The sequence below is a fragment of the Narcine bancroftii genome, chromosome 4 (genome assembly GCF_036971445.1).
Source record: "Narcine bancroftii isolate sNarBan1 chromosome 4, sNarBan1.hap1, whole genome shotgun sequence".
NCBI lineage: Eukaryota > Metazoa > Chordata > Chondrichthyes > Torpediniformes > Narcinidae > Narcine > Narcine bancroftii.
Genome location: NC_091472.1, coordinates 241668756 through 241681634, shown reverse-complemented (window position 1 = coordinate 241681634; position 12879 = coordinate 241668756). Strand labels below are relative to the sequence as shown.

Here is a 12879-nt window from a genome sequence, read left to right as displayed (position 1 = left end):
ACTCACAAACAGATCAATGACTCTTTTTCAGAACTAGTAAAGTGTTTTAAATTGCAATAAATAGTGGGGTAAGGTGGAGTAAAGGAGAGGAAGAAGGGATGACCATTGGAGAGAATAACAGGAATATCTCCAATAGGGCAGAGGCTATATTTGTTCAGATGACACAATGCTTCGCTAGCCAACAAGCTATGAGATAAACGATGACAGAGCAAAAAACAATGAGAGGCAATTTGAAATTTGAAAAATAGAATGCTAGGAAAAGGCATCAAGCAGCATCTGTGGAGAGAAAATAAGTGAGTTAATGTTATAGCTGGATAGCTTAACAAGAGAACTTGCTGGTTCAGACACAAACAGATAAAGCTGCTTAAATTAATTAAACAAATTCAATGTAGAGTTCTGATGACTATGTTGTGCGTATGTGGAAGATGATGTTCCTCAAGCTTTGTTAGAATAGTTAGGATTCCAATATTCAAGTGGAATCAGAAATTAAACCAGCAGGCAGCTAAAAGGCAATGGTCAGCTTTGCAGATTAAATGGAAGTTTTCTGCAGTCACCCAATCGGCCTTTGGCATTCCAAAACAGAAAAAAAAACATTTTCTGCACCCTTAATACAATACATTGAAAGAAGTCCAAATGAGTTGCTACTAAGATTTAAAATAATCTATTAGTCCAAATTTTGCTAATCTATATCCATACTTCTCTACTGTTCTATTTGGACATATGGTCGAGGAGGAAGAAGAAACTATTTGAAAAGATAATTGACAGTGGATACTTTAATTCAGCTTTTAATTCAACTTCCTTATTCAAACATTGGGGTTTTTTTTAAAACCTAATTCTACAAAATATCACAAGTATTTGAAAAAAAAACTACTCTCCAGTCTATATATCCACAGTACAAATGTTTACATTGGCCAAGAACAATGTCACATGACTAAACGTAGTTGTCTGCCAGAACTGCTGAATTCTCCCCAGGTCCACTTCACCAGGACAACCTGGTGCTAAACCTGAAAGCTTTAATAGCCATAATATAATATCCACAACAATAAATTCCCAGCAACAGCCATTATGCAACCCAGATAGGATAGCTACAACAAAACATACAGGGAGGAGTTACATGATGGAGTAGTGGCCGGTAGGGTGAAACCAGCCCTCTCCAGAAAAAAAGTCAAGAAAAAACAAAGCTTAACAAATATAAAGTATAAGAAATAGAAGATAAAGTTGAAGAAGAGAAAGAAGATGGCACCCAAGAAGGAAAAAGTAAAAACAACGGGGAAAAAAGAAGAAAAGTCACCGGAAAAGAAAGAAAAAGGCCTTACCTGCATGAAGGAACAAGGAGCCGTGGTGGCGAAGAGCGTCCGATCTCTGAAGTTGGTGCCGACCCCGTGGAGTCGCGACCCCCAACCAGTGGACTGCAAAAATGGCTCCCTGAGCCAAACAAAAGTGCACAACTGCGCAATCAAAGGTAAAAGGAAACACCAATGGGAGGGGGGCTCAGCCGAGGAGCGGGCAACCATGGCGCGACCAGCTGAGGGACGCCCGACACCAGGGCTCTCAGCTGGAAGATGAGGAAGGTGGCAGGAGAGGGAGTGAGGAACCAGGTGAGGAAGAAAGTCGTTGGGGTGAATGGCAAGAGGAGCAGCAGCAGGAGACCCGACAGATGAGCAGCCCAGGAGGGGGGGATCAACAACAAGAGGTCCAGCAAAGAAGAGGCCCGACAAAGTGATACAAGTTCATCAGGAGAACCAGAAGAGACACAGATATAAAGAAGAGAAGAAGACACAAAACACAGGTGCAGACACAGAAGAAGAGGAAGAAGAAGACCAAGATCTTCACAGAGAAATAGAAAGTAAAACAGATGGATAGAATATAGATAAAGCCTTTTTCGAAGAACAAATGAGAGCATTAAAAGAATGGTTGTCATTGGAATTTAGTGCAATTAAAAGAAAAATGAAAAGAACAGAAGATAAAATGCAAAGTTTAGAATGGTTCATGACAGAAATAGGGAAAAGAGTAGAAAATGTGGAAGAATGAGAAACAGCTGTAGAAATGGAAGTAAATGACTTGAGAGGAAAATTGGAAGAAAGTGACAAAAAAATTAAAGAGACACAAGAGTTGTTATCTCAGAAAATTGATATGTTGGAAAATTATAGTAGGCGAAACAACATAAAAATAGTGGGCCTGAAGGAGGGTGAAGAAGGCACAGACATGAAGGAATTTATAAAAGGATGGATCCCGAAGGTCCTGGGAATGACAGAAATGCAGGAAGAAATGGAAATAGAAAGGGCACATAGAGCATTAGCTCTGAAACCACAGGCACATCAAAAACCAAGATCTATCTAGTAAAATTTTTGAGATATACGACAAGAGAAAATATACTGCAGCGGGCAAGGAATAAAGTTAGAGAAGATAATAAACCATTGGAATACAAGGGTCAAAATATATTTTTTTACCCAGACATAAGTTTTGAACTCTTAAAGAAGAAGAAAGAGTTTAATACAGCAAAATTGATTCTATGAAAAAAAGGTTATAAATTCATGTTAAGACATTCAGCCGTGCTTAAAATATTTATACCCGGGGAGCAAAACAGACTGTTCTCGGATCCAGAGGAAGCACAAGAATTCGCAGAGCGTTTGCAGAATAGAAGATGAAGATATAATAAGAATGAAGAACGGTGATAAAGTATATATAAAGATGTAAAGAACTAGAGAGGGGAAGGAAGGAAGTAAGGGGGGGAAAGGGAGAGCTTTGTTATATGTGTAAAAAAAAATGTTTCCTGGGGGGTTTTGGTGGTGGGGGGGAAGAGAATAACTATCACTGCGAAATCAGTTGACGCTTGCGAGCAAGATCGCAATCCAATTGGAAAGGGGAGTTGTGGTTGCCTGGCAAGGGATAAGAAGCAACTCAGGGGGGTGGGGGGTGTGGCATTTGGGGTTAAGGTAATATTGAGTATGGGAATTGTTGGAGTATTTTGTTTTAAATGTGTTGTCATACATTGAGTTTGAAAAGGGAAAACAGATGAAAATGGGAAAAAGGGGGATAGAGGTGGTGAGGAAGTGGAAAAGAGGTGTAAACAAGATATAAGATGGCCACGTTGAACTATATGACTATAAACATTAATGGAATACATAACCAAATTAAAAGGAAGAGGTTATTAAATTTACTGAAAAAAGAAAAAAATAATAGATATAGCATTTGTGCAGGAAACGCATCTAACTGAAGTGGAACATAACAAATTAAAGAGAGACTGGGTAGGTTACGTAGCAGCAGCATCATATAATTCAAAAGCTAGAGGTGTAGCCATATTAGTGAACAAAAATGTACCAATCAAAATAGATGTGGAAATAATAGATCCAGCAGGGAGGTATGTAATGATAAAGTGTCAGATATACTCAGAATCTTGGAATTTGCTCAATAGATATGCACTTAATGAGGAGGATCAAAAGTTTATGCAGGATATTTTTTTTAAAGATTGCAGATACACAAGGAAATATATTGATAGGAGAGGATTTTAACCTTAATTTGGATCCAATGTTGGATAAATATGTACAAAAGACAAGCAAAAAGAATAAAGTAGCCAAATTTATGGTTAAATCACTGCAGGAAATGAAACTTATGGATATATGGAGGATATATGGAGGAGGAATACCCAAGAGATAAGGAATATTCATATTATTCGAGTAGGCATAAAACATGCTCAAGGGTTGATATGTTTTTGTTGTCAGCCCATATTCAAGGGAGAGTTACGAAAACTGAGTATAAAGCTAGACTACTATCTGATCATTCACTCCTGTTATTAGTAATAGAACAGGAAGACATCCCACCAGAACATATAGATGGAGGTTAAACTCCATGCTACTTAAAAGGCAGGAATTTAGAGAGTTTATTGAATGCCAAATTAAAACATATTTTGAAATAAACACGGAATCAGTGAAAGACAAATTTATATTATGGGACGCAATGAAAGCCTTCATTAGAGGGCAGATAATAAGTTGTGTAAGTAAGATGAAAAAGGACTACAATCAGGAAAAAGGGCAGTTGGAAAGGGAGATAGTAAGTACAGAAAAGGAACTACTATAACGAAAAAGAGAGAATTGGCGGACAAAAAAATAAAATATGAAACATTACAAACATACAAGGTGGAGAAGAACATAATGAAAACAAAGCAAAAGTATTACGAACTGGGAGAAAAAACACAAAATATTAGCCTGGTAACTTAAAACAGAACAAGCTAAAAGAACGATACTGGCTTCAAGGAAAAAGGACAAACAAATTACATATATTCTAATAGAGATTAATGAAAACTTTAAGGAATTTTATGAACAATTATACCAAACTGAGAACGAGGGGAAAGATAATAAAATAGAAGAGTTTTTAGCTAAAATTGAACTGCCAAAATTGCAAGAAGAGGAACAAAACAAACTCATAAAACCATTTGAAATAGAGGAAGTACAGGATATATTAAAAAAGCTGCCAATCAATAAAACACCAGGAGAGGATGGATTTCCAATAGAATTCTATAAAACATTTAAAGAGTTATTAATTCCTCCTCTCTTGGAAGTAATGAACCAGATAGAAGAAACACAAAATTTGCCAGATTCATGTAAGACAGCAATAATTACAGTAATACCAAAGACAGGGAAGGATCCATTAACACCAGCATCATATAGACCAATATCGCTACTTAACACAGATTATAAGATAATAGTGAAATTATTAGCGAACAGATTGGCCGACTGTGTATCAAAAATAGTAAAACAAGATCAAACTGGATTTATTAAGAAAAGATGAAGAGCGGATAATGTCTGTAAACTTATTAATCTAATTCATGCAGTTCAAGGAAATAAGAAACAAACAGTGGCTGTTGCTCTAGACGCAGAAAAAGCCTTTGACAGAGTAAAGTGGAACTCTTTATTTAAAGTATTACAGAGGTTCAATCTACCAGAAAAATATATTAATTGGATTAAAGCATTGTATAATGGACTGTTGGTGAAGGTAACAGTAAATGGATATGTATTGAGCCAATTTAAATTAAGTAGGTCAACTAGACATGGATGTCCATTATCCCCCTCATTGTTCGCCTTAGCAATAGAACCATTGGCAGAGCTGATAAGAAAGGAATAGAAAATAAAAGGGATAAATTTAAAGGAGAAGGAGTATAAAATCAGTTAAAATCAATAAAAGAATTACATAAAAAATTGAAGGAACATGGACAAATATCGGGGTATAAGGTTAAAAAGCAAAGTGATGCCAATGAGTAATGTGGATTATACAGAACTTAAAAAAAAACTCCATTTAAATGGCAAACACAAGCAATCCGATACCTAGGTATCAGGATAGACAATAACTTAAACCACTTGTACAAATTAAATTATCAGCCATTAATAAGGAAATTACAGGAACGTTGATAGGGAGGGTGAACTGCATTAAAATGAATGTGTTCCCACAAATACAATACTTATTTCAATCATTACCAATTCTCTTAACAGAGAAATTCTTTAATGAACTAAAGAGAATAATAAGGAAATTCTTGTGGAAAGGGACGAAACTGAGGGTAGCGTTAGATAAATTAACAGAGAGGTATAACCAAGGTGGTTTGCAGTTACCAAACTTTAAAAATTATTATAGAGCTGCACAATTAAGGTATTGATCAGACTTTTACCAGACAAGGGACAAACCAGACTGGACTAAGATAGAACTAGATAAAATAGCTCACCAGTAGTGCATCATTTACTTAATATATGGAAGAAGATCCACTTAGAAAGGAAAAAAACGAATTACCAAATACCAAAATTGTTATTGACACAAAACCCACTAATCCCTTTTACAATAGATAACCTTTCCTTTAGAGAATGGGAGAGAAAAGGAATCAAAAGAATAGAAAATTGTTTTTTGGGAAATAATTTATTAACATTTGAACAGTTGAAGTACAAATATGGAATAACTCATGGTACAATGTTTGCATATCACCAACTGAAAGGTTATTTAAAGGATAAATTGGGACACAGATTGATTACCAGAAGGAAGCAGCTTTGAATATGTGATTACAGACACAATGATAATTAAAAGATTTATAACAAACATGTACATTAAGCTGCAAGATAAGGAAAATGATGAAATAAGATATAAACCTAAACAAAAGTAGGAAAAGGATTTAAACATTAAGATAAAAAATGAAGCATGGAAAAAGTTATGTTCTAGAACTATGAAGAATACAATAAACTCAAGGTTACGCATGATACAGTATAAAATGGTTACATAGGTTATATATCACTCCTCAAAAATTTAAAAAATGGGATCCAACATTATCAGATGGATGTTTTCACTGTAAGAAGGAAATGGGAACAACAATACATGCAATTCAGGCATGTACGAAAGTAAATAGGTTTTGGGAAGATCCAAATCAGATATTAAATAAAATCACAAAAAATCCAGAGATCTTTCTTTAGGCCTCAAATTGGATAAAGCGCAAAAAAGATTCATTATGGTAGCCTTAGCAGTAGCAAAAAAAGTGTATAATGTTAAATTGGAAAATGGAAGAGAGCCTGAGAATACAGCAATGGGACATGGAAATGAATAAATGTATTCCATTGGAAAAAATAACGTACAATTTAAAAAAATAAAGTCACATTATTTGAACAAATTTGGGAACCATACATGGAACATAACAGGGAGAGTTTGCCTCAGACCTCCACCCCCTAAAATGATAAGAAGACAAAACGATTTGATTCAGTGTGTAAAAGTAGATGATGCATTTTTCTTGTTTATTTTTCACTGTGTGAAGACATTGTTTTATTGTATTGTATATGTTGAATATTTATTGGTCTTGGAGGGGGGGTGGAAAGGAGGGAGGGAGAGTAGGGGGGAAAAAAGGGAGAAAATGCCACTGTCTGTATTTAATGAGAAACATTTGTATATATTTTGGTTGATATGGTTCACAGTGTGAAAAATAAAAAAATATTTTTAAAAACCAAAACATACAGCAAATGATGCATTGGTCAAAACTTACCGCCAATTGTTGTCTCCTGGAATTCGTCAAACTGACCTTTAACAAAACGCAGAACTAAACTTGATTTACCCACTGCCATATCTCCCAGTAGAACCAGCTTAAACTGACAAATCTTTGTCTGGCCTAGGCCATTTGGTCGTGAAGCTCCTCTGCTTGCCATGATCCCTTGTGTTCTTAATTTCCTGTTCCAGTTTCAATGGAACTTCAACTCCACAACCATGTAAGAAGATAACAGTTCAGTGGTCACTTCCCACCTGTAAAAGTAGAAAATTCAAGATTCAGATAACAGCATCAAATATTGAAACTCATACTTTGCAATACACTGAAACCTCGTCAGAACGCGATTTATTAATCAGCAGAATCGCTTATAGCGTGGGTGTCTGTGGACCCCAAACTTTTATAAATGACAGTACTTGACCTGCTGATTGTCACCAGCTTTGTGTTTTTACTTCAACCACAATATCTGCAGTTTTACTACATGGAGGCTAGACTGGGTATGAATTGTTCCTGAACTGGAGGCAGTAAAAATGGTAACCAACTTGGTGGATCTCCAGCCACATATATGAATCTGTTCCACAACTCGGCTGTAACGCGGTATGAAATCTTGGACCCCAGCTACCGCATTCTAACAAGGTTTTACTGTATTTATAGAAGTAATGTTCAACCACAAAATTACTGAAATATCCTTCTCAGGAGCAATAACTTATATTAATCTTATTTTTTTTAAAAACTTCATAATGATGTTGAACCTACTTTATAAATCCAGAATCATGATCAGTCTTAATTCTAGATAACATTCTAATATTTTGGAATTATTGAAAGCTGAATTTTACTGAGAAGTTAATGGTATAAAGTAATTATTCCCTTATGTAATTAGTACAACTTAGAGCACAAAAAACTCCACTATTTCTACTTTCCCTTAATATTATTCAACTCACACTTTAATTCCTACTATTGTTACATACTAGACCAGCAGCAAAAGAAATTCACCAAGACAATGGTATCTTCAAAACAATAATTTTTATTAAATAACTGTTAATACTATAACACTTCACACTTAAAGTATGTGTATGTGTCTGTGTGTGTGTCTGTGTGTGTGTGTCTGTGTCTGTGTGTCTGTGTGTGTCTGTCTGTGCGCGCGCTTGCACGTCAAAACCCAAACCATTATAGTTTAAGCTTAATTCTGAAGACTTGATTTTAAAATTCAGTCTCAGAAAGCTTTTGTGTTGAAACTCAGTCTTTACTGTAGTTCAAAAGCAATTATGGAGTAATTGTGAGGCATCAGACTTCTCAAAACTCACAAATTTCTTGTGAGTTGTTTTAAAAGAATTGTTTCTTCATATGAATAATTTTCCTCTCTTGCATGGAAATTTCAGAACTTGTTTTTCTTTCACGATGATTTCACAAACCCAGGAAAGGGTTTCATGAAATGACAATGTACAAATGGTCATGATCAATGTGTTATTTCAAAAAGACAGCTGAAAGAGAATTTTGACCTATATAAAAAAAATGAAAGTTGATATTGCTTTTTTACAAGAGACTCATTTGACATCAAAAGTTAAAAAGAGATTGGGTTGGCCAAGTTATAGCTTTTTTTAATTCGAAAGCGAGAGGTGTTGCTATTTTGGTTAATTAAGAAGTTGCCTTTTAAATTAGAATCAGTTATTAGTAATTTAGTTGATACATTTCTTTTTGTAAATTGTCAAATTTATTTGGACACTTATGAATATTTATGCTCCAAATGTAGATAATGAAAAATTTATTCCGAATTATTTTTTAGTTTGACGCAAACATATGAAAATGCAATGATTGGTGAAGATTTTAATTTCTGTTTAGATCCATTATTAGATAAATCCTCAAAAATACTGACTAAAACTAAAATGGCAAAATGAATTTTATCATTGAGGAAAGGATGCATAGTATCTGCTGAATATAAAAGTAGAACATTGTTAGATCATTCTCTTTTGTTTAGATCATGTATAGGTTCCGAAAAAAATGGGTATTACATATAGATGGAGATTTAATTCTTCATTGTTAAGAAGTGTTGAGTTTTGTAATTTTATAAGAGATGAAATACAGCAATATTTGAAAATAAGTACAGATTCAATTAATAGCACATTTATTTTGTTGGATGCATTAATCTTATAGATTGAACTTCAAATAAATGGGAAAGGGGAGAAAATGACACTGTATATATTCAAGAAAAAAAATGTCTGTATATATCTTGGTCAATATGGTTTATAGCGTGAAAAATAAAAAATTTTTTAAAAAGCATATTTAAGAGGACAGATTATTAGTTTTTAAACTAAAGTTAAGAAAGTTTTCTAGTAAAGTTGATAAATTAAAGGAGATAGAGAATTTAGAGAAAGATATACAAAGGGATTCAACAGAGATTAAAAAGATACAATTAATAAGTAAAAAAATTGCATCATTGCAGACTTATAAAAAGGAGAAATTATTACAAAGAACCAGACAAAAATATTATGAATTAGAGGAGAGCGCCCATAAAGTATTGGCTTGGCAATTAAAGACAGAACAGGTTTCTAGAACAATTAATGCTATTAGAAAAGATATAAACCTCAAGATATAAATGATGCTTTGAAGGAATTTTATAGGAAATTGTATACATCTGAATCTGAAAATGATGATGTCAAAATTAATAATTTTTTAGCTGAACTTCAGTTAACTTTTTTAAATACTTGAGAATGTGATGAGCTGGACTCTCCTTTTATTTTAGGAGAAATTATAGATGCACTTGTCGAATGACAAGTCTCCTGGTGAAGACAGATTTATATCAGAATTTTATAAAAAGTTTCAAGATTTATTAATGCCTCTATTATGGACATGTTGAAGCAAGCAATGAAGGTTCATTCCTTGCCAGACTTTCTTTCTAAGGCGATTATAACAGTTATTCACAAGAAAGATACCAATCCATTAAATAATGGATCTTATAGACCTATTTCTTTGTAAAATGTTGATTATAAAATTGTAGCTAAGGTTTTAGCAAATAGATTGGCGAAGTATTTACCAAATTTAATTCATTTGGACCAGGCTGTATTTATTAAAAATCGTCATTCTGCAGATAATAATGCAAAATTAATTGTTTGATTCATATTTCTCAGAAGAAATCCAACTTGTCTTGTCATTAGACGCTGAAAAGACATTCAATAGATTCATTAGATGCAGAAAAGACATTTGATAGAGTGGAGTTTTTTTTTTATTTTTGAAAAAAATTAGGTTTGGACCAATGTTTATTTGTTGGGTTAAATCTTTATATAAAAATCCTTCTGCCAGAGTGGTGACAAACAGCCAAGTATCATCATCGTTTTTATTAGAGAGATCTACTAGACAAGAATATCCTTTATCCCCGGCAATGTTTGCTTTAGTTATTGATCCTTTAACACAATTGACAAGACAGGGTCGTAATATTATGGCATTAGAGTTGATTCTGAAGAATTTAAGATTAATTTATTGCTGCTAATGTTTTGATTTATTTAACAGAACCACAAAATTCATTAAAATCATTATATGAGAGATTGAAAAAAAATGGGGAAATATCAGGTTATAAAATTAATTGAGATAAAAGTGAGATTATGCTGTTAATTAAAGTTGGCTATACTCAGTGTAAGAAAATTCTTCAGTTTACATGGGTCAGAACAAGTACTTAGGTATTAGAATTGATAAAAATTTAGATCATCTGTACAGATTAAATTATTTACCTTTATTTCATAAAATTAAAGATGATTTAAAATAGATGGAAAGATTTACCTATAACATTAATAGGTAGAGTTAATTGTATTAAGATGAATATTTTTCCTAGAAGTCAATATCTTTTTCAATCTATTCCTTGTAAAGTTCCTTGAATTTTTTTTAAAGATTTCAATTCTATAATTGGGAAATGTTTGTGGAAAGGTAAAATGGTTAGAGTATCCTTACAAAAATTAACTTGAAAGTATGAATTGGGAGGGTTATAAAGCAGCACAACTGAGGTTTATCAATAGAATTTTTGATTTGGATATCCCGTTAATATGGGCTAATAATGAGTTAATTAAAATTGATGAGAAGAATATGGCACAATTTGTTATAAATGGAATAGTTATTAATTATTAATAATAATCCACCTATATCCACATAATTGAATTATGGAATAGGATAATTCATGAGATAGGTACACAGGGGAAAATTTCAGGTAAAACACCTTTATATCAGAATAAACTTTTTCCCTTTACTCTTAATAATCAGTTTTTTGAAAATAAGGAATCAGAAAGGAATTAAAACTGTACAATATTGTTATGAAGCTGGTTACTGTATTTCTTTTCAAAGAATGAAAGAAAAATACAAAATTCCACATAACACTTTTTTGTTATTATCAAATTAAGGTTTTATTATTGAATAATTTTGGAAATACTTTAAGATTACCAAGACAATCGAAATTTGAAATTTTGCTTATGAAAGGTGGTTAAAAAAAATTGTTTCTGAAATGTATTTATTATTACAGATGCCTAAATTAGATATTCATTAGCCAAGATTAAAATGTGAAAAAGATTTGGGAATATCAATTGATCAGGAGGATTGGAGAACTACATGCAAGGATAGCATGACTAAGATTTTTAATGTGAAATATAGATTAGCTCATTATAATTTTATACATCAGTTGTATATAACCCTTCAAAAATTAAAAAGACAAATTAATCTCTTCAGATTTATGTTTTAAGGAAGTACGTTCTTTTTTCCATTTGACTTGGCTACGTGACAGTGTTCAATCTTTTTGGATACAACTTAAGGAATTTTTAGAAAAAGTTTTAAAGATTCAATTACTGATGGATCCAACATTATTTTTGTAAGGTAATGTTAAAAGGTTGAGTTTGAAATTGAGGTTGACTATGATTCAAACTGCATTTTTAAGACTAGCAATGGCTGTAGCAAGAAAATGTATAGCCATTACTTTGAAAAATGAGACCGATTTGGGTTTGAAAAGATGGAATTGAGATCATTTATTTCTTTGGAGAAAATAACGTATAATTTACATGATAGCTATACTTTTTTTTGGGTTTAAAATGTTGAATTCCCTGTGGTGTGCGGTGTTACTCTGATCCATGGCATTTGATTATGTTAACAATGGTTTAAATCTGCTTTCTTTTTTCTTTCTTTTGAGGACTTTGGTTTGGGAGGGAGGGGAGATTAGGTTATATACCACATGTATTTTCTTATATATAATTAATTACATGTACTGCGGCTTTAAAATTTTAAATAAAATATTCAAAAAATTAGATATGTAATCAAGGATTCAAATGTTAAGTTCCAAAAAACATGGGGCCTATTTATGGATTATTATCATAACCTTAAAATTATGTGGTTCTGGAATTTTGGTGCTGTCCCTCTCCTAGTTGGTGTCACTTGATTTATACAAGTGAAATTTCATCTTTGCTTAGGGGAAGGGGTTTTGAATTTTTTCTTTTTGGGTTTTTTTTTTGTTGTTAAATCTTATTTTATTGTAATGATTATGCTCTGTGCTCTAGATTTCCTCATTATGAGAATATTCTCACAATAAGGAAATCCAGAGCACAGAGTACAATGTTTTTTTAAAAATTTTTATAAATCTTGTAGCGCATTGTATAATTGTACTGTTCAATTGTTTATATTGTAAAACATTAATAAAAATATTTTTAACAGAGGTGAAGCATGGTAAAAGCATGGTATGATGCCAAAATACACACATGAATCAAATTAATTTGAACCAAAAATGAAAAGAGAACTTATTCAACTTCAATACATCCAACACAAAGAGTCTTAATAATGTAAAAGCATTTACACTGATATTTACAATATCCTATCCTATGTTACATTTGTACCAAGAGTTAGCAAATTGAGAG

At 32.8% G+C, this 12879-nt stretch overlaps 1 protein-coding gene across 1 annotated transcript in view; it reads right to left on the bottom strand.

The window, feature by feature from the left end:
* rab5b (RAB5B, member RAS oncogene family) overlaps positions 1–12879 on the bottom strand; it is an 83709-nt gene that overhangs the window by 44043 nt on the left and 26787 nt on the right. Inside the window, exon 2 of the mRNA XM_069934505.1 lies at positions 7007–7260. Within this exon, the coding sequence (XP_069790606.1) occupies positions 7007–7166 (160 nt within the window). The 5' untranslated portion in view covers positions 7167–7260. The remainder of the gene's footprint in view (positions 1–7006; positions 7261–12879) is intronic.